Source organism: Sinohyriopsis cumingii, chromosome 9 (assembly GCF_028554795.1).
Source record: "Sinohyriopsis cumingii isolate HCF-2022 chromosome 9, ASM2855479v2, whole genome shotgun sequence".
In the NCBI taxonomy this organism is placed as follows: Eukaryota; Metazoa; Mollusca; class Bivalvia; order Unionida; family Unionidae; genus Sinohyriopsis; species Sinohyriopsis cumingii.
The window spans coordinates 77,458,766-77,485,936 of record NC_142969.1 but is presented as its reverse complement, the minus strand read 5'-3'; the positions used below and the strand labels follow the sequence as shown (position 1 = coordinate 77,485,936).

The 27,171-nt window shown below is 33.6% G+C and overlaps 1 protein-coding gene across 1 annotated transcript; it reads left to right on the top strand.

Annotated features, from left to right (window-relative positions):
* Positions 1–1,642: 1,642 nt before the first annotated feature.
* Positions 1,643–21,504, top strand: LOC149792063 (uncharacterized). Its single transcript, XM_089969520.1, has 5 exons — positions 1,643–1,762; positions 2,037–2,204; positions 8,168–8,681; positions 12,458–12,499; positions 19,997–21,504. The coding sequence occupies exons 1-5, from the start codon at positions 1,643–1,645 to the stop codon at positions 21,502–21,504; spliced, it is 2,352 nt and encodes a 783-aa protein (XP_089825646.1).
* The last annotated feature ends 5,667 nt before the right edge of the window (positions 21,505–27,171 follow it).

The following is a 27,171-nucleotide window of genomic DNA, read 5'->3' as shown; positions in this document are numbered from 1 at the left end:
TACTGTGTTTTAACTCTGCTAACTAAATTGCAACATTGAAGGGTTATTTTACTTTAGTTGGATAAACTTGGGTGAGAAAAATAATGTTTTGTGTTTTACCAAGACAAGGAAATCATATTGGGGAGACAAATAATATAACCCCATGACTAGGTTTTTCTAAACTTGGTCCAAACCCCAACATTGTTTCTGTTATTCTCAGTGCACTGTTTGATTGATAATATAGTATTATGACCTGTCATGAGAAACCATGATTTTTTGGTTGTAGGTGTGGCCTTAAAAGACAGTTTCTATGATAGTATCAAATTTGTATCAGCTGCCTGTGGTTTGTTAGTATAGACCTTAAATGTTATATACAGTAGTGCATATGATATGCAAGTCATCTGCTGAATAAAGTTATGACATAGGCATACATGTTGCATCTCACTCCAAGGATGAGTGTTTGGAAGAAATTTACTTGCATATGTTAAAATTGTTTAAAAAAGTCAACAAAGAAAAAGAAACAAAAATTCAGGCCTTTTATACAAAGTTATATGCGGTAGCTTTTAACAAAACTATCCTACAATACTGTTCTCATACAAATATATGCTGTTCAGCAAAGTAAAATTTAGTACTTTTATTTTGTAAATCAAAATGAGTTATGTGCAGACTTATAGGAGTGTCAGTAGTTATACTTGTGTTTAGTGACACATCCTGTGGTTTAGTACATGGTTATATGACTAGTTCAGATGTTATGGGGAAATCTAGACGAAAAAGAAACAGCTTTAGACTTTTAAAAATTGCATGTTGTCATAGCAAATGTTTTTAATTTTATTCCATAAGAGTCATATCTGAACCTCAATTATAATCAAATTCATCCAGAAGAAAAGCTGGAAAGTTTTGTATAAAAAAGTGTGGTATCCCTGCAAGTAATAAACATTTTCTTGGTTTTCCCTTTTAGTTAAACAAGCAGGACATGATAAAAATAATCAAGCTTTGCTCAAGCTGGTAATAGATGTCGTTACGAACAACGAATATGAACAAAATAGTGTCATTATTGCAAATGCTAGATACTGACCTTTTATTCATTTCTTAGTGTAGGAGTTGATAGTGTACAATCCATATCCAGTAACTGACATCAGTTATTGCTTCCAAAATGAATAATATGTCAAAATTTTAAATACTTCAAAAAGAGCAATCAGAATTGTCCTTGACATCAATGTTTTTAATAATCTACCAGTTTATGAAGGATTTATATATTTATATTTTTATATATATTTAGTCAAAGGACATATTAATACAGATTCTAGTTGACCCATTTTAATTTTTGTATGATATATATACTTGTTTCCATGACAATGATTGAATCTGAAGGAAACATTTTATTATTAACTTGACCTCACTATACAAGAAACTTAGGAACTTTTTGGCGATCTTAGATTCTTGACACCTTTTGATGTTTTCTTGAAGTTTGAAAGTTGGTAGCATATCAAAAGATGCATGGAAAATATGTGATATCATTAGTCATTGATCTTAAATACCCATCTCTAAACTCTCACCCCAATTTCTGCATCTTCTTTGAATCTGGCTTTTTTAAGTTTTGTTGTACTTTATATTGATAATTTCAGATTTCTACCATACGTAACCAGTGATCCATAATGGTGAAATGAAAGTTTCAGATGCAAACAGAATGAGTTTCATACAACAGATCATACAGTTGTTAGAAGATTCTGTCTGTCTCAAGTCATTGGAAGATTGTAAAGCTGCAGTCAGCATCATCCACAAGGTACATATTTAGTACGTTAATCTGTATCCCCATGTATAAGGCTTTATACAACAATTCATACAGATGTTAGACGATTCTGTCTGTCTGAAGTCATTGGAAGACTGTAAGGCTGCTGTCAGCAACATAAAAAAGGTACATGCATAGTATGTTTATCTGTAGGTTTTGTATAAGCATGTATTAGGATACATGCATCAATATCATACGGATATCAGAAGATTCTACCAGTCTAAAGTCATTAGAGGATTGTAAAGCTCCTATTGACAACATCTACAAGGTACATGATAGTGTGTTTATCTGTAAGATACTTATCATCAAGTCAGTACGGGATGGCAAAGCTATAATTGACAACATCTACAAGGTAGATGACAGTGTGTTTATTTGTAGGATCTTTATCATCAAGTCAGTACGTGATGGTAAAGCTATAATTGACAACATCTACAAGGTACATGACATGGTACATGACAGTATGTTTATCTGTAGGATCTTTATCATCAAGTCATATGGCATGGTAAAGCTATAATTGACAACATCTACAAGGTCCATGACAGTATGTTTATCTGTAGGAGCTTTATGATCATATATTAGGGTTCAGAAAACAATTCATACAGGCGTAAAAGGTTCTGTCAACCTGCAGTCAGTAGAGAATTGCAAAACATCCACAAGGTACATGGATATAATTTTTTGAAGGTTCTCTGTTATTATGTATTAAATGATTGTTGATTGTGGTACGAATGCATTGGGGAAAATTTAGAGGCTATCATCAGTAGAAATCGTAGAAAAACATGTAATTGTACCTGTTTGTTTTTAATAGAATTTCGATCAGACTTTCTAAATTGGTTTATATCATGACTATCTCAAATGAGTTTGATGATGAGAACAAACAATAAATCTTTGAAAATTCCATAAATACATGTAGCTAAGTAAAATCCTTACAGTTTTTCTGATTTTGCCTCAAACGTGGTAAAATATCATCACTTTCCAAAAGCATATGCAACTAATACAAATAAATAATGAATGAAAGGGAGAATTTGCACCACACATGGCCAAGTTACCTACAAATGAGAGTAATAACAGCACATAACTATTCATGTTTGGAAAATGGGTATTCCTTCCCCCTTAATGGCACCATGGATATCTGTACCCTTGAGCTGAGGCAGGACACATATTTCAAGAAAGGAAAAGTGGGCACTCTCACATCCTAGACTTTCAAGAATGGGCGAGAAGCATTTTCATTTGTTTAGGTCTCCTAGTAAGGGCAGTTATATCTCCACACATGAAGGACAGCAGGACAACAATATCCCTATTCCCTCTTCTCCCTTGCAGCAGAGAGACAATGTGAGTGAGAACAGCGAAGTGACATCTGTTCATTGTTTGTGGACTCCCATGAGTTGTAGATTAACCAGTGGAGACTATTTCTTACCATCGTTTTCAGTCCTTATCCTCTTCCTTGTAGCGAGAGGAAATGTTTTGATTCTTCGGTATTAAACCGGCTTTATTTTGAATTGGTGGTCATATCAGTATCGAGTTTTCACTAATATACTGTCAGTATGTAGCTGGTTTCTGAATGAAAACGTTGCTTATCTGTGTACCAACATAGCATCATAGTTGCCATGGCAACAGTATGTATTGTTATCATTTCTCATAGTACCTGGATAGTGGCATTGTCATGTAGTTTTCATTAAAACGCTTTTACATTATTTTATTGGTTTAGTATGAAAATTGTTTAGGTCTGACCACCAATATACTTGCATTTATTGTGAAGGAATTTTTAATACTAAATCTAATTGACCTTTGTGTCAAGTCAAAGACCATTGCTTGAATTTTTGCACTCCACTGAACTTGTGAAGATCACAGGTCTGGTCAGAATCCACTTGCATTGATTTGCATTCAAGTGCACAAGTTAATAGTCAGTACTCTGTTTTTAGGGTCAGAGGTCATGACCGAAGTGTATTAATGCAATCCGTGCAGCTTGTTGGCTGTACTGATCACAGAAATGAGTGTATAGATATATAGGATGGATGCTTGAAATGATGCCACATACATAACTTCATTTTCATCCAAAATATTATTTATGTAACTAAACTGAACACATGTCTACATATTGACAATTGAGTTTATGGATTTTCTGCCCATGATTTAAGATTCGACAGCAATGGTCTATACTGAAATGTGTACTGCCATCACATGTATAATGTGAACATGTTAAGTACGATCAGGTTAACTTAAACGTGTAAGAAAGTATTTTTCTTATTAATTTTTGGTATATCAGAATTTCTAAAGAAAAACAAATTGCTTAATATTCAGCAGTTAAGAGGAAAATTAATGAGAGAAGAAACAATTTTTTTTGTAATTCCTGAAAAATGTTCCAGCAAGTTGAGCATTAATTACTTCAAGGAGCTTCTGTCAGCGTTGCAGTTTAAATAATTCCTGAATGTGCCAGCATGACAGAATTTCAACAAGAATTGAAAATATGTATTTGCTGCATTTTAAGACATTATTTTATTTTTGGCATGATAAATTAACAAAGTCAAAGGTTGGCTTGCTCTCACTATGCAAGCATCTCACTAAACCTGTGAATGAGTAATCCCTTGATGACAACAAAAGGTTGCACCATACAGGGTGTTACTGTTGGTGATAAATGTAGGCCACCATGATAAATATTCCTTTTAATATGAGTAATTCATGATCCGTTGCGTAGCTTACATCTTCCGTGATGTAGCTACCCTTTTCTGTGTAATAAAAATCCACGTCACAGTAACTACAGCTGAAGCTGCAAAAGTATACCACATATAGAAACACCAAATACTATTTAAAGAAATAAATTTGTAATTTGTTTTTGTCTCAATACCCTAATGTACCAACAGTCACAGACATGAAACTGCATACTTTAATATATGCATCAAAATAATTATAAAAATTAGGTCTTTGTTATGATTAGGTAATTGATACATAATTTTTGATTAATTATTTTTCTATCATGATCAAATTTTGTAAATTTTTCCTACAATAATGAACAAATAACATGGAGACATTGATGCAGAATGCCTTGTGATGGAAATTAAAATCTCAGAGCATCTAAGATTTGACAGTGTTTCACATTATTATTCATTTAAAACCAAGCTTCCATTATTAATGATGGGACCATAATTTGAGCTGTTAAATACAAAGTGCCAAGTCAAATGGGTTTGTATATTACAAACTTTTCGCAAGCTGAAATTGACATTTTCTGATGCTAATATTTTATAAGTGTTCAAAATGGTTACAGCCTTTATTTCTGCTTAATTTATTTTTACTCAAAATTTTTCTTTTCTTTTGATGCATGTCTTGGAAAGAACAGTATAGTCCCACATTAAATGGGCAGTACCACTGTACACACAGTCAGAATGGAACAAGTTCATAGTTGTGTACGTGTATATTCATCCTTGTAACTGGGCCATTGCTGGTTAAGGACTACACACATGTTTCACATTTTGTGTAAATTCAGTGTTTTCTGTTTTCTGTTTTTTTTGGGTTTTTTTCTTAAACAGAAGTTTAGTAGCAGAAATATTCCTTGGGGTCTCCAACTGTAAGTGTTGAGTCTGCCTTGTCTCTTTTTCTCTGATCATGAGACCATAAATTCCTTAGCTGTGGCTTCATGGATTAATGGCTAGGGCACTTGAGAGGTCTTCACTGCCTCCTCTAGCGCTATTAGTAGGGAAAAGAGAGGGGAGCACTACTTTGCTGAGAGGGACTCACCAATCCCTTTTCTCCATGGAGACAGGATCAAAGGGCCAGTCATGTCTGCTTCCATGGTAAGAGACAGGGTCATGAACCCCTAGCAAAGATTTTGCTTCTTTTGTTGGATTGGTGGTGGAAGAACCCAGGAATACCTAGGGGAGAAACACCAACGCACAAGGGACTATGGTGAGCTTTCTTAAATACCTTTATTGGTTGAGCTGAGACTTGAACTCATACAGACAGAGGTGAGATATGTGAGTGATCTTGAAGGACGATTGCCTTGTTTTAGCTTCTTTGAGGAAGAGAGGCAAGCTTCGTGCATTCTCTATAGTGGAGGGATGTTTATGGTTGAGTTTAATTGTGAGTAAGTTACTCTTATTTGTTAGCTGGGTCTCCTTACCAAAACCCCAGGTTACCTTTGGTACTTCCATTTCCTCCTTAGATTCCAGATATCGGCACCGGGGACAGTCTGATCAAGCAAGAGCTACTTCCTCCAGTACATGGACTGGATAAGGGATTTTCAAAGTTACATCATATGATGTAAATTAATGGATAAAACTAGGTCATGTGTCAGATTTGGTGCACATGCCATATTTTGCCCATCTGTTGATCTAAATAAATTGCTTTGCCCAGTTGTGGTTAAGTTCTATTGAGCAATTACGAAAAAGAGACGCACAGGTTGGGAACATATTTTCCTACTGTGTATAGGTCCTGCTGACACTTTGTATCCACCATCACTAGGTTGATTGCATAATATTTGAGCATATCTGTCCCATTCTGTCTCTTACTGAGATGATATTTGCTTAATTTTTAAGAATCAAAACTTGTGAAGTTAGGACTGTTGCTACCTCAAACGTTAGGACTGTTGCTGCCTCATGAGCTTACCTGCATTGTCACTGGAGGACAATATGAAGGCTGCATATGAGTGATTAGATTTCACCAACTACTTTTACCTGTGTTGCATAATGAAACTAAGCAAGGATAATTTTCCCTTACCTTGCTCTCAAAATCAAGTGAGCAAAATTTGACCAAATTTAAGATAAATCTTTAATAGAGTTTTTAGAAAGTGCTTTAAAGAACTGAATTATATTTGGCAGGAAGTATTCTGACAAGGAGACCTTTAAGACTTGTGGAATTGATTATATTATATATGGCCATGTTAACTAAATATTGAGAAACCTCTAAATTACATTAACCTGAAGAACTTATGGAGAATTGCCATGAATCTCTACATGCACATTGATCCCAAGGTCTGGTATGATAATAGTGCCACTCAGACTTTCTTAAAAATATTATCGCTTCTTCTGATGTGATAGTCATTTCAGGATGGTGATTTTACTGAAAGATTCCTTGTGATATCCATTTGGTCCAAAATGAAAATAGTGCCAGCCTGACTTCTGATATGGCTGTCATGACAGCCATCTTGAGCATATTGTTATTACTACATCTCCTGAATCAATCTTAGCATCATCATGGGCTTTTCATCAAAATACCTATCTTGTCTGTTTGGTCCTAAATGAAAATGGTGTTCATCTGACATCCAACATGGCCACCATGGTAGCCATTTTGAGAACATTGTTCGCTACCATTCCCAAATGGAAAATTGAATCAACATGGGTTTTTTAACAGAAGACTTCTTACAACTTCTGTCATCTATGGTCAACATGGTGACAGTATCATGCTACTCCTTTTGAATGGATGGAGATGTTGACATGGGGGTTTTCATCAAAACATTTCTTATGATATCGAGCTGGTCCTAACTGAAAATGGTGCCAAACATTATCCAGTATGGCTGCCACAAGGTCCATCTTAAAACTATTGTTATTACTTCTCTTCATTAGAAGGTTATATTTATATCAGGTATTCAGTGCTTTCACCAAGATTTGTAATATGTCTAGCTGGTTCTTAACAAAATGGATGCCAATCTTATTATCCAATATGGCCACCACAGCAGTGGAAAATCTTGATATCCCTCAGAAATATTAGAGAGTTCTTCAAGATACAGGATTTAAAATGAAAATAAATGGTATTTTCTTAGATTGCTGGAAATTATATTCAACCACTGGGGCTTCAGTGCCTTTGGAGAAGAAAAATAATTGAATAGAATGTGACTACCGGTACATTTGCATAAATCTGGCACACAGGTCTTAGTAATTTCCACAAAATAATTCCCATCTTTCTGGAAATGTGGCCATCTAGATCTAAAACTCGTAAAACCTTCAGATGACTTCTCAAAAACTGCTATGACAAAATTCCCCCAAATGATTGCAAACATTGTGGCCTGAATTCCTTTTGAGTTTGTTAAAATTATGCCAGTCAACTATTAAATGTGACTGCCGTTGCAAAGCAGAGAAGAAAAATCTTCAAGTAACTATCTTTTTAAAAATGGCAGAATATAATTTAAGAAAACTTGATAAAAGAAAATTATGAGATAGAGGTATTTTAAGCAAGTACATAGAGTCTCTGCAAGCTTTGTTCAAATTATACTTTTCCTCGTTGAAATATGGTCGCCATTAGTAAAACTAGAAAGACATTTTCAAATCAGCAAACATCATACTAAACCAGATTTCTTGACCAACTCCCTTTCATTTGGTTTTTGGTAGGTGTCAGACAGGTTAGCAATCTCATGATCTATCTTGTTTACAATCATGAAAACCATTATTTCACTCCTATCATGTTCAATTTCAGATTAATAATGATTCTTTGGATGTCTTCTTCAATGTGGACACTGAGATGAAAGCTTTGAAGGAATCTGTAAATGAGTTAAGATTGGAACATGGAACACAGGAGAAAGTATTGAACACTATTGACTCTTTGAAAGAGGAATATAAACAGCTTAGAGAACAACTAACCGAAAGATTTGAGGATGCTGAAAAGGAGTTGCAGTTACATGGGGTTAGGATGGACCTCATTCAAAGAGATGTTCAGTCAGTTAAAGAGGAGACAGATACTGTACTAAAGAAGCAAGAAGAAAAATGCCAGGAGATGCATGCAGCTGTAACTCATTTGTCAGAGTCCATGGAAACCATGTCAACATGTGTAGCTAAGCATGAATCAAGATTTGTTGCAGTTGAAGAAAATGTGCAAGCTTTTGCTAGAAAATTAGAAGTGCTTGAAACCAATACACTACCACAAATGGAAAACAACTCTCATAGGATAAGGACATCTGCTGAAGAAGGAATATCGGACTGTGATAAATCAGGTATGAAAGAGAAATCTTTATATGAGTGGTAAGGTTATATTATATATATGTCAGATTTAGTTTATAGTCTGATTTCATTGTAAACCTTTCTACTGTGCTATTTTATCTGCTTTAATTATGGTCAACTTAAAAACTAAACTAATACATTTCACTCTCTTGAAAACTACCTTCATTGGATCCTGGTTCTTTGAATTTAGCCTTGGACTCTAGCTTCATTGTATTTAGGCGTGTAATATAGGTTCATTGGATCTTGACATGGAATCAGTGTTGATTGGAATCTATATTTGGAATCATTGGATACAGGTTTGAAATCTAGGTTTATTGGAATCCACATTTGAAATCTAGGTTTATTGGATCGAAGTTCATTGTGTGTGTATGTGTATATATATATATATATATATATATATATATATATATATATATATATATATATATTTAAATCTGAGATCATTGGATCTAGGTTTGCAATCTGGATTCATTTGAAGCTAGTGTTATTGGAATCTATGATTTTACTGGATCTTGGACTTATCCGACCTCCTCGCCAACTTTGTGTTTACACAGCTAAAAGTGCTAACCCAATGCCCAAAGCAGAACCTATTGTTGGTATTACCCTGCCTGGATAAGACACTTCCATGTGAATGGAGTAGAGACATCAAAAGACGCTTCCATGTGAATGGAGTAGAGGTGTCCAAAGGCGCTTGCATGAGGTAAAGGGTTAAGGGACCAGAGATGATATATACAGGGTAAGGGGATGTACCTCCATCCACCTCTTACCTATTCCTCTAAGGTATTATGACTGGATAACATATTTGAAGAAACCAATTTTTCATAGTACAATATGACTAAGGTCATTATGGCCATATTTATGTTTCATTGACTTGGGATAAATATTTTGTTCAGTTCTCAGTCAGTGTTAAATGCAAAAATCATGGAATTGATGATATGCAAGTAGTTCGTATCACACCCTTACAGCAAAAGAATCTTGTCATGAACTAGCTTCTATTTTCACTGATATTGGTTATGTTTTTGTGTCTAACACTAGAATACATGTGTATTTGGCTTGCAAATTATGTATAATATCCTAGCTACCATAAAATATATATCTTGATAGTGTACTACACTGATTACAAAAAGGTTTATGTGACCTATATTGCATGTTTCAGAAATCTTTTGAAATGGGTTTTAAAGTTCGTTTATTGGGAGCAGTTTATATGATGTTAGTAAAAGTTGATAATTGGGTGCAAATGTTTGTAATGTCATCCTTTCAGTGAAGGTCACTGTGACCTAAATGTTACGCTTTACTAACATAGGTTACATATTTTTATTTAGTTCATTACCACAAATTTATGTATGCTTTATTGCATTGTAGCCTACACAGAAGGCCAAAACTGACTGTAGGAATAAAGATAGGCATTCATCTGTAAAATTTCCACAAACATAATGATACATAATGTGATAGGTTGCCCTTGACAGGTTTAGCTGCATTGTGCATTTTGAGTATTTAAATGAGTGGACTGCATGTAATTCATTTGAGGCCTCAGCTATGTAGTGGTTAATAAAGGTAATTACTGATGCATAAAGTATGTTTCCAATAGTGATCATTCTGACATGGATTCCAACTTTACTCAGAGCCTGTGACAGTCACCAAGTAAAATCTGACCAGACTAAAGGTGGTGAATGATAGTAGATTATGAATCAGATTTCCAGAAAAATAATGTAAAAAAAATCAAAAACAGAATTAATCTTTTTTTTATCAATCATTTATGTACCTCTAATTTGATGTAATATAATGTTTTTCAATTGATATGTTTTTGTGACTTGTCACTTGGTCCAACATTTAGATGGCAAGGTCAGTTTTGTCTGAAATTATTGTCTGCAGGATAATTACTGTTTACACTGAAATCAGAAGACTATTAAAGCTTCACAGAATGCTAGCTGTGTTATCTGTTTTAGTTTCATATATTATGCTAGAAATGGGCATTTTGTTTTTCTACTGATTTTCATCTGAGTATCTAGTCAGTATATCTGTAATATGCATCTGTCTGAAATTAATTTTAGCACAATAGTGCAAAACCTATTTTTCTTTGAGACCTTAAGTTGTACACACTATATGATCAGTATAATTAGATGTTATCTATATAATTAGATGTTATCAATATAATTATATGTTATCAATATGAGTATATTATATCAATATAATTAGGTGTTTCAATATAATTAGATGTTATCAATTGTTTACAACTTTTTAATAAAACCCTCTCAGCATGTCTAAGCAAAAACCACTGAAGATGGGAAAATGAAATTTGCTAGCAGCATTTTTGTATGAATGAATAGTTGACCTGAATATTTTCTGGCCAACACAACTATTTCTCCATTTGTTGAGCTTTTATGAAACCTTTGTAATAATTTAGGAAATGTTATTTAAGATTGGCAGTCACTTTTTCAAAAAAATTTGGATATAGACTTTTGTGACAGAAATTCACAAAAAAAGACTATTGTGACAAAATTGGATGAAATCCTTATTAGCATGATTGAACAAAAACCGTTGAAGTAGAAAAATTAAATATTTTTTTATGTTTTGTTTTTGTTTTAAAGTGGGATTTGTAATATGTTCTGGTCTTTACAACATTTTTGTTCCACTTGTGGCCGTAGACAAATATACTATCAACCTTAATTAAATGTAGGTTTACAAGTTCAACAGACAAAATTCTAGATTATTTACAGAACAAGTTTTCTGAGTACCCTGGGATTCATCATTTTCCAAACTGACAGTAATGTTGTTAAAACAGCTGCATCAGTACCATTTGTTCACATACAACAGATTATTTAATGAACTGTGGAATCAGTCTAGAGCAGGCTTCAAACTGAAACATTTTTATTTCATTGCTGATGCCACACTTATATCAGTAGATATTCTGGATTAAAACTTTTTCCATGGAAATTTACATTTTCCATGGTTTTAGGATGTTTACAAGGGAAAGGTATACATTTTGAGGAAATATTCACATCAATAACAAAAAGGAAATTTTCCAACATAGGCAAGAAAAGATGGAAAAATTTACGTGAATTATTGATGAGTTAAATAGAACTAAACACAAAATAATTGGACTAAATTTACTTCATTTTTTTAATTTCGATTTTTGCACGATCTCTATTTCAGACATAGATTCTGGAAACGTTTTAATTTAAATATTTTTATTTCAACAAACCAGATTTCATTTTCTAAAATATTTGAATTCTTTAAAATCAAATTGGTGTGAGTTATGTTTGTAAGCTGATCCCAAAATGTGAAAGGTTTATTTCTTGATTAGGGACCTCGAGTGGTCTAACGCGCTGTCTGTTACGGATCACTACCATCTCACCTCTGTCTGCATGGGTTCGAGTCTAGTATTCGGCCAATGTGGGTATGTGAGAAAGCTTGCCAGTAGCTTATTGTGGGTCGATAGTTAGCCAAAATGTTAAAGGTTTGTTTCTTGATTAAGAATAGAAACAAATGCATAAGCACAGCTAATTCTGAAAATATGAAGTTTGTGTCTACTGCACCAAATGTTTGGCCATTTAATTGAATTAGTTATATGTGCTCATGTGCCGTATTCTTGTCGTTAATTTGCACCAATTGTTAAACTTAGAAAAAAAAACTTCTGGAAATTTCATCTTACAAAGGCAGTTGAGAAAAAACCATGAAAACCCCACACAAGATTTTGTTCATAAAAATATTTTTATAATCTTTGAACAATTAAATTTTAATTTGTCTTTTATATCTTTATATGTACCAGCAAAGAGAAGAACAGAGAGTGATAGTCTGAGACAGCTTAAAAGTAAGTCTGAACACACACACACACACACAGTTATCTTATTTAGCACACTGCATAGACTGTATTAACTCTAAGATCATGCAAACTTATTCCATGGCCTCAATTCTGTCATATAGGACCCTAAGGGAGATTTGTTTGAACAATTAGATATTTTATTATTATTATTATTATTATTGACCGCTCTGGTGGCCTAGTGGTTAGAGCGCCCGCCTCAGATACAGGAAGTCATGGGTTCGATCCCCGGCCGAGTCATACCAGAGACTTAAAAAATGGTACTAACAGCTGCCTCGCTTGGTGTTCAGCATTAAGAAGTTAGTGTTAGGACTGGTCGGCCTGGTGTCAGAATAATGAGACTGAGTGGGACATCATGCTACATGTCTGTGGCATGATGCCCCAGTGCTAGACATCACTATAAACTGCCACATTGCAGACATCGTAGCGATATGACTGGAAAATTGTTAAAGCTACGTTAAAAATAAAAATCACATCACATCACATTATTATTATTATTATTATTCTCAGTTGTTCTGTTTTTATTTAATATTATCAAGGTTAGATTATGATTTAATCCAGTGGGTCTTATCTCACCCATCCATAAATATTGCTTGTTACCACTCTGGAAGAAATATTTTGATCCAGTTTTGATCAGATTTGGAACATAGGTTTAAATCATGAATTTTAAATCATGAATAGGTCCAGCCTGGCAACCTGGCCTCCCATGATGCTCCACACACAAGGCATGGCATGCGCTGTTAAATGACCGATACCAGTAGAGAAATTCATGATGGTGGGGGGTAATACAAAAATACACTGGCAATAAAGAAACAGCATTGAATTAATTGTTTTAAGCTGTATCAACACATGCTTGTTCATTGTATTAGTCACGTTTGTTAATAAAAAGAAATACTGAGTGTTTGTTTAAAGTGTCACTTTGCAGCACTGTCATTTTCAGCCATCATCTATGAGCTGGGGGATATTTTGATTAGAATTGACTTGAAAGTTTATATCTAGAGGCCATATTCCTCAGCTGATTTAGATCAGATTTTGTTACATAAACATTACTGAGATCTCAGATGAGCACATTAATGAAATGTCCATGCATATTACTGAGATGATCTTGCTTGCATCTGATTGGCTGAGCCAAGCTTATGATCACATCAGACTTGGTATGTAAGCCTGTGCGATCAAGATCTCAGATAAATTTGATTATGTAACATTTTAGCATCATTGAGTTATTTGAACACTTTAGTGTCCATATTTCTGATAGATCTGTTATGTAAGATGTTTATGTTATGAAGATCTTTGGTGAATTTGATCATGGACAAGATCCATGCATGATCTGATGCTGGGAATCAAGCCCAGGACCTTCTGGTCAGGTGTCCAGCTGCTTAACCATTGAGCCACCACAACTGCCTTGGGTGGGGATCTCAGTGGTTTCCAAGTTACGATTCAAAGGGATAATGTCAGCCCCAGGAATCCATGCTGATCCTACTGGTAATCTTCTTATAATGCAACATAAAAATAGACAATCTTTTGAATGATTTCTCAAACACCACTCAAGAAAATTTAAACAAATTTGACAGAAAACATCAAAGCAAGACATTTTTTAAAAAAAATTTGTACAATTGATGCAGTTTGCTATAATACAAATTTGCTATTAATAACAAAATTGTTTGAAAACCTGTATGAAAAAACACATAACTGTATTTTACCACACTTGACAGAAAATATCCTATCTTGAATGGGTTGCAGATTTATGGAATGTTGCCAGTGTACCATCAAATTAGGCTAAATTGTCCTGGCATAGTTTTTGACAAATTATGTTGATGCGCTATCAAATATAGCTAAAGTTATCAAAAACAATTTGTTGCAGAACATCTTTGGGTCAACTTCATTTGGCTATTAGGCAGATAAGCAATGCGAGACAGGGGAGCAGTTTTAGTGGAGTTTTTTTTAGCCTCTTGTTGGCTCATCTGGATACAAGGCCAAGTGAGCTTATGGTGTGGACCTTCACCATTGAGATTTTCAACTTCTTCTGAATCAACACTTGACTGATACGAACATGAAATTAAAGAGAGCATTCTGGCATCAGAGCCTTTGAGTTTGTTCGATGGATGCATATCCATGATTCATTATGCCCAGCATTATCTAAAAAAGAAAAACTTTTAAATAACTTTGCAGAAACTGATTAACAAAATATGACCAGTTCTGATTGAGACCATTCTGGTTTGAAAGTCTTTCCAATTTGTTCAGATAATGTCAATTTGTCTATCATCAAGTAATGGCTTTTGTTACAAGAAAATAGCAAATCTTTAAACGACTTCTCAGCATCTCCTGATCAGAATTTTACCAAGTTCAGCAGCATAAGTTTTACAGAAGGCATCTTGGCATAAAGGCCTTTGAAGTTTTTAAAAATAGTCAGTTCACTATAAGTTACTTCTATTGTTCGTAGGCCCTGAGTGGTCTAAAGTGCTCTCTGTTACGGATCACTGCCATCTCACCTCTGACTGTGTGGGTTTGAGTCTCGGAATGGGCCATTGTGGGTATGTGCGAAAGCTTGCCAGTAGCTTCTCGTGGATCGGTGGTTCTTTCCGGGGTTTTCCCAGGTTCTTCCTCCAGTATTAATACTGGCTGCCATGTATAGCCTATTGTGTGCTGAAACATGGTGTTAAACTCTACAACATTAAAAGGAATTACAATTGACTGACATGTTGCAAAATGATCGCAGAATTTGACTAAATTTGAGAGAACACATTGTGTCATTATGGACTCTCACATCAAATTATACAGACAACGAGTGCTGATTTGCCATCAGATATGGTTACTATAATTAACAAAACAAATTTATTAAGAATAACTTATAAATACCCACTGGACAGAATTTGACCAACGGCATTTTTATAAAATCATCCTTGCATGAAAGGATTTTAAGATTCTGCAAATAAGACCATTCTACCATAACAATATGGCTGCAGTTACTAAAATATAAAACTTCTTATGACTTCATCAAAAATGCTTTTTACTTAAAGCATCATAGTGTGACAGCCTTCCACATTTATACAAATGATATTGAATTAGATATGGCCACTATTCCTAAAAATAGAAAAACATGTATACCAGTACATCATTATTTTTTTTAAAAACCTGCTTAATATAAATCTTTTACAGAAAGAAACTGAACTCTTTACATTCTGCAGCTTAGGACCACGTTACATAAATTGTACCTGGACAATTTCACAATTTCTGCAGCTTCAGGTATATACACCTCTGCTCTTGTGATCTCTGACTGTATGTTTTTGGCTTAATGATCAGGTCGATGTACAGTCTCTGCATTTTATCAAGATTGCTGGAAAAGAGTAGACTATTGAGTAGTTTTGTTTTCAGAATGCCACCAAAATCTGTTTCTTGATCAAATTTGAAAAATAGAAATGAAGTTGGATAATGATTGGTCTTTTCAGATGTCTATCAAAAACACTAGCTTAAAGTTTTGTATTTAGGTTGTGTGACAGTACTTTGGATGTGCCACAGTTACAAAGATACTTAGTCCATATATCAACAGAATAAGAAGCTTACCAACTCTTTAAAGTATGGTGTAATTATTTACATTCATTTGGGGTGGAAAACATTTTATTGGATGCTCTATATGTAAATAATTCACTAGTTTAACTTAATGTTCAAGCAATCACATTACCACTTAATATACCAAGCATGATCAAGGGACAACTCATTATTCATAAATTTCATGCAGGACAAATGAGTGTTAGTTATAGGTAACCAAAGAAATATGGAAAACAGAAATAGCACTGTTTCCCATTCATAGGTATTGTGCTTTATTTTGTACAGAAAGTTTATAGATAATGATAAAGCCAAGATAGCAATCTTTGTGAGGTGGAGGTAGCTATAAATGAAGTCACAGCAAGGGTTGGAATTATTTATCAGTGTCTTTAATGAAATTCAAAATGGAAATGCTGCATTGCATCACAGTACTCAAAGTTTCTTTCAGGCAAATGAGTTTTTGACAAACCTGACATGTAATTCTCTAAAACTCGTGGAAAGATCTGATATTGATTTAGGGGGGTTTGGGGCTATGGGCATTGGGCACTGGGCTATCTGATTTGTTTAGCCCAGGACAGATGATTGTTTAGGACCATGTTACATATATTGTACCTGGACAAAATCTTGATCATGGATTGCACTTGGTGTAAAGAAAACATTTATTGATTTGGGGTTTAAAGATAAAAAATAAAGATTTGCTGACTGAAAGAAGAAAATGGTTTCAGCACAGAAACATAGTCCAGTCCCGACCCAAAACAAACATTGTGGATGGCTTGTACTTGGGGTAAGGGTGAAGCCAATATGATTTTAGGGTGCAAGGTCACTGGGCTAAAAGAATAATAGTTTCTGCACAAACATGTAATTTCTAGACCATCTACCTTGACAAAGTTTGTGGATAACTTACATGTTGGGTAAGAAAGCAGCTGATTGATTTAAGAGTTGATTGGCCAAATGTTATATTATCTGAATATTTATCCTCATGACTACATAATCGCATAATCTGTCTAAAAATAGACAACAAAATAATTTATATGAATCAATTATATAAAATATGTTGTTGTTATGTGGTATGATGCCATTTTTCAGCACACAATAGGCTATACATGGCGGCCAGTATTAATGGTGGAGGAAGAACCCGGGAAAACCCAGGAAAGAACCACCGACCCATGAGAAGCTACTGGCAAGCTTTCTCACATACTATAAAGTATGAAAAAGGTCTGCTGAATACATTGTTACATATACCTATATGGTGTACCTTGCTTTTGTCATGATTGAGGGTGTGCCTACCTGATTTTGAGTTCAAGGCATGTCCTTGTTTATGAGTTTGATGGAATTTTGCATTAGAAATGAAAAAATTTCCAGAGCATTCTTTTGTGTCTTAGATCAAGTGAAATTACAATATATAGGACTTGGTAAACAATTATTCATTTCTATTTCACATCAGTCTTTCATATCTGTCTTTGGGAATATATGATCAGAGTTAACTTTGTAGTTGTGTTCATATACAATATGAGAGGAATTATTTATTTAAATTATTATTGGAATTACTAAGTACTCATTGGCTTTTTGGACTAAAACACTATTTTGGGATTATTGAGCCAACAATAAGTGGCATATATTTTGTTTGATTCCTAGTGTTACAGAGCAGAGGAGAGGTGTGCTTAGTTCTTCCCGCTCTAAGTATGATCCAAGCAGTCATGTTTTAAACTTATTAAAGTTTCTGTAATAGATATTGAGACGAACCAGATTGAAGTGAATTACAATAGTCCAGTCCTGAAAGAAGTAAGGGACACACAAGTGTTCTAGTGGTATCAGCTGAAAGAAAATTGCAAATGGAGCTGATGCATCTCAGCTCTAGATGTGAAGCCTTGCATATGTTCATTACATGTTGGTGTAAGGAGAACGTAATGTCAAGAGTGACACCTAGGTTTTGTATTCACTATGTAAATTAAATTTTGGTATTGCTGATATTTTTTGTTTGAGGTTACGGATGTGAATGAGGGAGCCTTTGCATGGTAATCAGGATGGCTTCAGTTTTATCATCATTTATCTGCAGCTTGATAAATATCATCCAAGTTTTCATATCGGAAATGCAACTTTCCATGCTTTTGATGGTAGCCTCAATTTCAGCTGAGCAACTAGATTTGTATATTTGAGTTAACAGCATACAATTAGTGAGGCACCGAATGTCAGTATCTGTGACAGCTGAGTGTACAGAATGAAGAGAACAGGGCAAAGAGCAGGACCTTGTGGAACACAAAAACAGATCAACTGGGCTGGAATGTTTTTCATTTATGGACATACTTTGTGTCCTGTTAATTAAGTATCACTGTCATAGACAGGTTCTGTAATAAGTGAGACCAGCTGATATTAATGAAAATCTTTGCTGAACTTGTTATATCTCTATTTATAATGACTGTATTTTTCATCCAATTTTTTATAGGTCGTTAAATGACTTTATGTCATCAAGATCATGGATGGCTTTGATTATGAGTGAGAGACTGTGCACATTAATGATGTTAACTCTTAAGTTATATATTAGCCAGGTAAGCAATATCAGGCCCACTTGGACCTCTTGCTTATCTATAGCCTAATATTGTTATACATCTTAAAGGTATGCCACTGTGATCCAAAATTCATAACTTCACATGACTTGGATTCAGTCCAAAGCACTCTTCATACCAGAATAATCAAACCAGATGGTTGTATGCATTTCTGCTATTACCACGCCCTTATATCCAAAGAAGGTCATTATGTCCTACACTTTATATAGTACTGGGTTTAGTTTTACAGTTAGCTTATTACCACATTGGTTGTTTATCTACTTTACAATAGTTGTATACATGGAAACAAGAAATTTGGTGAGAAGTCCATTCTTCTTGATGAATACTACTTTATCTTCAAAGAGGGGTAACTGTGACCCATTTTTGACATTTCACTGACTTTTGTTTGTTTTTATGCTTTTATTGTTTAATCTTCAATCACTAATGAACATTTCATATTAATGATTTTAGATTGTGTATTGCAAAGTCTTACTGCATCAGGATAACTGTGTGTTGTAAATGTGAATGAGTATAGGAATTAGATAATCAGACAGTACATTTTTTTGTGGGACCTAAACTGTAGTAACTATTCCAAGTCATTAGCATGAACTTCTGGTTTTCAGTCTAAGGTTTCTCAAACCCTGTGAATTTTACCCATTAAATTCTAGTGATTATGGTCCTACCACAGTAGGTAGGTTGGTATGTGGGTGGGAGGGAGAGTAAGTAGGTAGGTGGCTTCAGTTTATTAGTGCAATACTCTTCTGTAGTGCTGATTAAAAGCCTAAAGTTTTAATTTTAACATTATTAAAAGTTCAAAATGTCAAGAGAAAATATTGCCAGAAGGGTAAAAGTCAGTGTAGTCTGAATTTAATTTCTGCATCATAATCTTTACAGTGGAGTCTGGAGATCGGTAAAAATAGAGGTGAGCTATGTAATCATTAATTACATTCTGGTCTTGAGGGATTCTGCCCTGTTTGACTTAGATGTATGCAAGGTTTGAACGAATTGGCAGGTTTTAGTGGATTACTATGATCAGCAGAAGATAAGCATGTTGACAAGTCACTGTATTCATACTATTTTCTGAAGAGTTATCTGATCTCTTAAACTATTGTTTTTTTCTCCATCATGGGCTAGCAAATTGCTCACCGTCATCTTTTCTGAGAATTTTTTTTAGATGATATGATAACATGCAAAAGTATGCTGGAAAAGCTTTTGAACAACAAATCAAGAATAACTATTTTTAAAGTGATGTCATTCTTTTGAGACATTCTTCTTCTTGGCATCTGCCCGTCTATGGGAGACAATGATGTAGCTCCAGAGTAAGTTTTTGTTTCTCCTTCTTTCTAGCTCTGTTTTCAGCTTGAGACATTATAAAGTTTAAAATGAAACTTTTCTTTTTTAGATCAAACTGAGGACAACCTTGATACATTTAGAAAAATAAGTTTTATTTCAACAACACAGACAGAGGAAGCCAAGAAACTGTTACAGCAGAAAAGATCAATTGTCATTAAGGGGAACCCTGGTGAAGGAAAAACATCAACGGCCCTTCACCTGATAGACAATGATAACTATAGAGATCAGCGTGTGGTAGTCAGTAGGCCCAAAGATTGGAAGAAAGTGGACACAGATTGGGTGAAGATTATTGTCCTCGAGGACATATTTGGACAATATGACCTTGACCCTGGTCGTCTGCAGGAGTGGATAGATACTTATCTATGGAGCATACAGAAACATGTTGATGTAGGAAAATTACAGGTCATCATTACCATTAGAGATGATATATTCTCAAAGGCTTTTGCAAAGCTAAAGTCATTTAAACTCTTTCAGAGTGATAGGTCACTGACATTGTGTTCAGGTGAACTGAAACATTCAGACAAGATCAGTCTTTTAAATAGAGAACTTGAGAGAAATAACAAGGACATGACTGTTGATAAAAAAGAGCAATGCATTGCTAATTTTAGTGGCTTAATTGGTTTTCCCCAGTGCTGCTCTCTATTTGCAGGGGATAATGACCTGTTTGGTCAGGGTCCAGATTTCTTCAAATCCCCAGAGAAATTCTTAGTTAACAATATCACCAATTTAAATGCTGACAGCTTCCTGTCACTGGCATTTCTTTTTTGTATTGCTGAAATAGGGGAAGAATACTTATCACCTTCACAAATAAATGAATCTAAGAAATATTTACCAGTATTGAAGGATCTAGCAAAGCATCTAACCATTTCATTTGATGAATCAACTGTGATATTATTGAGAGAATCATATGACCATTATACAGGACTGTATGTCAAAAAGGGCCTTTCATATAAACACCATTCTAGAGGTAACTTTTCATATAAACATCATTCTGGAGGGGAGGTTCATAAATCCTGTATCCAGTTCTCTCATGCTACAGTATACGAAGCTGTTGGACAAGTCCTTGGGGATAGGTGTCCAGAGATGCTTGTAAAATATGGTGACTTCGAATATTTATACCCTATGACCTACGCAGCAGAAACAAAGGACATTACTTCCCATAATGTGTTTATACCTGTGTCTGTATATGGACTTCTGGTGGAGCGGATGGTTCATGATGTTATAGAGAGAGGATTTATACAGAGAGTTGTGAATCATTCAGCTCTCAAACAGTGCCATTTTTTGATTACATTGAAAGATGAGTTGCTAAAAAGTAATAGGATCAGGGATTTTGTCATGGCTAAAAGGTCATACGATGGTTTAATGATTTTACTTTTACCATTTGACCATGATTTATCAGAAGGAGAGTGTATAACATTTTTGCAATATGTATTAGAACATGATGAAGATGTAGTCAGATTAGTGTACAGTCATTTCATGGATTCTTGGTATGCATACATAATAATAGAGTTCATGACTGTTGGCAGTGTAAAGAGAAGCAGAACCTACTGGAATTAGATCTCTACTACCAGCATTTTGAGATTGCAGGCAAATTAATTTCTATGAATGCCTGTTATACACATGTAAGCCTCTGTAATGCTGCCAGACATGGTGACCTCAGTAGAGTTCAGGCCATTCTCGAGTACTTGAAAACAAGTCTGGTTTTTGATCCAGGATGTATTGAGGTGAAAAAAGGATTATGTAGAGCCTATATATCAGGACACCAAGATGTAATAGACATTTTATTACAAGAAGGGACCACACTAGACAGAAGGCATGTAGTATATGTTGTTCAGCATGGAGATATAAATGCTTTAATGAAGGTGGTGGAACATCTGAAATGTCATAATAAATGGGATCCACATCAGGAGCAATACAAATCACATTATTTCGACCATCCTTTGATGTATTTAGATACAGTCAAAGATTTCTATTATATAAAGAATGAAATGATGAGAAATCCATGTTCCACAGCACTTTACATAATTACTGTTATGGTCAGTTTGATATGGCAGATTATCTTTTGACAAATGAAACAAAGGTGTCTCTGGAGATGCTTCCTCTTGTGTCAGAAGATGGTTCACAGCAGGCTGTAGCCAGAGTGATACAAAATTTGAAAGTTGCTGGTAGATGGGATCCAAAGTGTGATCCTGCATCTGAAGCATTAGAAACAGCTCAGAATTATGATGTGTGTGATATTCTAATTCAGGAGGGAGTTTTACTGACAATGAAGAATTTTACTGGTATATGCATAAGTATATTTGTAGTTTCATTGGGATCTGTTCAGAAAGCAGTACAACATTTGAAAGACACTGGCAGTTGGGATCCCAAGTGTGATGATGCATGTAAAGTATTAGAAAATGCTTTTGTGTTACAGGACTATGATATAGCTAATTTGCTGGTTCAGGAGGGAGTCTCAATAACAATGAAAAATGTTTGTGATGTTTTAGGGGCAAGTCATGTGTCATTGAAAGAAATTAAGATAATAATACAGTGTTGGAAGGATATTGATGAATGGGATCCCAAATGTGATGAAGCATCTAAAGCATTAGCAAATGCTTTTCAGGCACAAAAGTTTGATGTGTGTGAATTGCTGATTCAGGAGGGAGTCTCACTGACAATGAATGACTTTGCTGGGGTTATATGTAGATTCAGTCCAATATTTGACTGTGTTAAGAGGGCAATACAACATTTGAAAAAGATTGACTGTTGGAATCCCAAGTGTAACGATGCATCTATAGCATTAGAAAATGCTTATAGTGGACGGAAGTATGATGTGTTTGATCTACTGGTTCAGGAGGGAGTCTCCTTAATAATGAAGCATCTTTCTCATATAATATTGGGAGATTCACTAGAATATGTGAAAACGGCACTGAAACGGTTCAAAGATACTGGGAGTTGGGATGCCAAGTGTGATGATGCATCTAAAGCATTAGCAGAGGCTTATGGTGATGAAAAGTTTGATGTGTGTGATCTGCTTATTCAGGAGGGAGTCTCACTGACAATGAAGAATCTTGCTAGTGTTATATGTACATTTAATCCATCATTGGAATCTGTTCAGAAAGCAGTACAACATTTGAAAAAGACTGGCAGTTGGGATCCCAAGTGTAATGATGCATCTAAAGCATTAGAAGAAGCTTATAATGATTGTATTTTTAATAAGCATGATGTGTGTGATTTATTGGTTCAGGAGGGAGTTTCAATGACAATGAAGAATCTTTCTGGTATCATAATGAAATTTGGAGTGTCATTGGAAAGTATTATGAAAGCAGTAAAACATTTGAAAGACAATAATACCTGGAATCCCAAAGGTGATTGTGTATCTGAAGTATTACAAACTGCATATTACAAAAAGAGGTATGATGTATGTGACCTGCTGATTCAGGAAGGAGTCTCACTCACAATGAAGGATCTTCCTTTTCTTGTACTCGAGTGTAACTTGGAATCACTGTGGAAAGCTATAAAACATCTGAAGGACACAAATCAATGGGATTCATCATCTGATCATGCAGTAAATTTACCAACAAAAGCAAAATTATCGGGTAAAACAGATCAATATAACCTATTAATAAAAGAGGGAATTTATCACCTAGAATGTACTCGAGTGTAACTTGGAATCACTGTGGAAAGCTATAAAACATCTGAAGGACACAAATCAATGGGATTCATCATCTGATCATGCAGTAAATTTACCAACAAAAGCAAAATTATCGGGTAAAACAGATCAATATAACTTATTAATAAAAGAGGGAATTTATCACCTAGAATGAGATAAATGGGTAATTTAAAATCATTCAAGGTCAAATTATGTCAATATATGTATTGTTTCTTTTAAGTTATTTAATTTATGGAATTGAACTTGTAGTTTGAGATGTTTGCTGTGAAGTCCATGGTGGTTTGTAATGTTTGCTATGATGTTATTGGTAGTTTGGAATGTTTACTGTGATGTTAATGGTAGTTTAAAATGTTTAATATGATGTTCACAGTAGTTTAAAATGTTTACTGTGATGTTAATGGTACTTTGATATGTTTACTATGATGTTCATGGTAGTTTAAAATGTTTACTGTGATGTTAATGGTAGTTTAAAATGTTTACTATGATGTTAATGGTAGTTTAAAATGTTTACTGTGATGTTATTGGTAGTTTAAAATGTCTACTATGATGTTAATGATATTTTAAAATGTTTGCTGTGATGTTAATGGTAGTTTAAAATATTTACTATGATGTTAATTGTAGTTTAAAATGTTTACTATGATGTTAATGGTAGTTTAAAATGTTTACTATGATGTTCATGGTAGTTTAAAATGTTTACTGTGATGTTAATGGTAGTTTAAAATGTTTACTGTGATGTTAATGGTAGTTTAATATGTTTACTGTGATGTTAATGGTAGTTTAAAATGTTTACTGTGATGTTAATGGTAGTTTAAAATGTTTACTATGATGTTCATGGTAGTATAAAATGGTTAGTGTGATGTTAATGGTAGTTTAAAATGTTTGCTATGATGTTCATGGTTGTTTGAAATGTTTACTATGATGTTGATGGTAGTTTAAAATGTTTAATGTGATGTTAATGGTAGTTTAAAAAGTTTACTATGATGTTCATAGTAGTTTAAAAAGTTTCCTATGATGTTCTATGATGTTCATGGTAGTTTAAAATGTTTACTATGATGTTCATGGTAGCTTAAAATGTTTACTGTGATGTTCATGGTAGTTTAAAATGTTTGCTACGATGTTCATGGTAGTTTAAAACGTTTACTGTGATGTTGATGGTAGTTTAAAATGTTTAATGTGATGTTAATGGTAGTTTAAAAAGTTTACTATGATGTTCATAGTAGTTTAAAAAGTTTCCTATGATGTTCTATGATGTTCATGGTAGTTTAAAATGTTTACTATGATGTTCATGGTAGCTTAAAATGTTTACTGTGATGTTCATGGTAGTTTAAAATGTTTACTGTGATGTTAATGGTAGTTTGAAATGTTTAGTGTGATGTTAATGGTAGTTTAAAATGTTTAATGTTTACTGTGATGTTAATGGTGGTTTAAAATGTTTACTATGATGTTCATGATTGTTTAAAATGTTTACTATGATGTTAATGGTAGTTTAAAATGTTTACTATGATGTTAATGGTAGTTTAAAATGTTTACTATGATGTTCATGGTAGTTTAAAATGTTTACTGTGATGTTAATTGTAGTTTAAAATGTTTACTATGATGTTAATGGTACTTTGATATGTTTACTATGATGTTCATGGTAGCTTAAAATGTTTACTGTGATGTTAATGGTAGTTTAAAATGTTTACTGTGATGTTCATGGTAGTTTAAAATGTTTACTGTGATGTTAATGGTAGTTTAAAATGTTTACTATGATGTTCATTGTAGTTTAAAATGTTTACTGTGATGTTCATGATTGTTTAAAATGTCTACTATGATGTTCATGGTAGTTTAAAATGTTTACTGTGATGTTAATTGTAGTTTAAAATGTTTACTATGATGTTAATGGTACTTTGATATGTTTACTATGATGTTCATGGTAGTTTAAAATGTTTACTGTGATGTTAATGGTAGTTTAAAATGTTTACTATGATGTTCATTGTAGTTTAAAATGTTTACTGTGATGTTCATGATTGTTTAAAATGTTTACTATGATGTTCATGGTAGTTTAAAATGTTTACTATGATGTTAATGGTAGTTTAAAATGTTTACTATGATGTTAATGGTAGTTTAAAATGTTTACTGTGATGTTAATGGTAGTTTAAAATGTTTACTATGATGTTAATGGTACTTTGATATGTTTACTATGATGTTCATGGTAGTTTAAAATGTTTGCTACGATGTTCATGGTAGTTTAAAACGTTTACTGTGATGTTGATGGTAGTTTAAAATGTTTGATGTGATGTTAATGGTAGTTTAAAAAGTTTACTATGATGTTCATAGTAGTTTAAAAAGTTTCCTATGATGTTCTATGATGTTCATGGTAGTTTAAAATGTTTACTATGATGTTCATGGTAGCTTAAAATGTTTACTGTGATGTTCATGGTAGTTTAAAATGTTTACTGTGATGTTAATTGTAGTTTAAAATGTTTACTATGATGTTAATGGTACTTTGATATGTTTACTATGATGTTCATGGTAGCTTAAAATGTTTACTGTGATGTTAATGGTAGTTTAAAATGTTTACTGTGATGTTCATGGTAATTTAAAATGTTTACTGTGATGTTGATGGTAGTTTAAAATGTTTACTATGATGTTCATTGTAGTTTAAAATGTTTACTGTGATGTTCATGATTGTTTAAAATGTCTACTATGATGTTCATGGTAGTTTAAAATGTTTACTGTGATGTTAATTGTAGTTTAAAATGTTTACTATGATGTTAATGGTACTTTGATATGTTTACTATGATGTTCATGGTAGTTTAAAATGTTTACTGTGATGTTAATGGTAGTTTAAAATGTTTACTATGATGTTCATTGTAGTTTAAAATGTTTACTGTGATGTTCATGATTGTTTAAAATGTTTACTATGATGTTCATGGTAGTTTAAAATGTTTACTATGATGTTAATGGTAGTTTAAAATGTTTACTATGATGTTAATGGTAGTTTAAAATGTTTACTGTGATGTTAATGGTAGTTTAAAATGTTTACTATGATGTTAATGGTACTTTGATATGTTTACTATGATGTTCATGGTAGTTTAAAATGTTTGCTACGATGTTCATGGTAGTTTAAAACGTTTACTGTGATGTTGATGGTAGTTTAAAATGTTTAATGTGATGTTAATGGTAGTTTAAAAAGTTTACTATGATGTTCATAGTAGTTTAAAAAGTTTCCTATGATGTTCTATGATGTTCATGGCAGTTTAAAATGTTTACTATGATGTTCATGGTAGCTTAAAATGTTTACTGTGATGTTCATGGTAGTTTAAAATGTTTACTGTGATGTTAATGGTAGTTTGAAATGTTTAGTGTGATGTTAATGGTAGTTTAAAATGTTTAATGTTTACTGTGATGTTAATGGTGGTTTAAAATGTTTACTATGATGTTCATGATTGTTTAAAATGTTTACTATGATGTTAATGGTAGTTTAAAATGTTTACTATGATGTTAATGGTACTTTGATATGTTTACTATGATGTTCATGGTAGTTTAAAATGTTTACTGTGATGTTAATGGTAGTTTAAAATGTT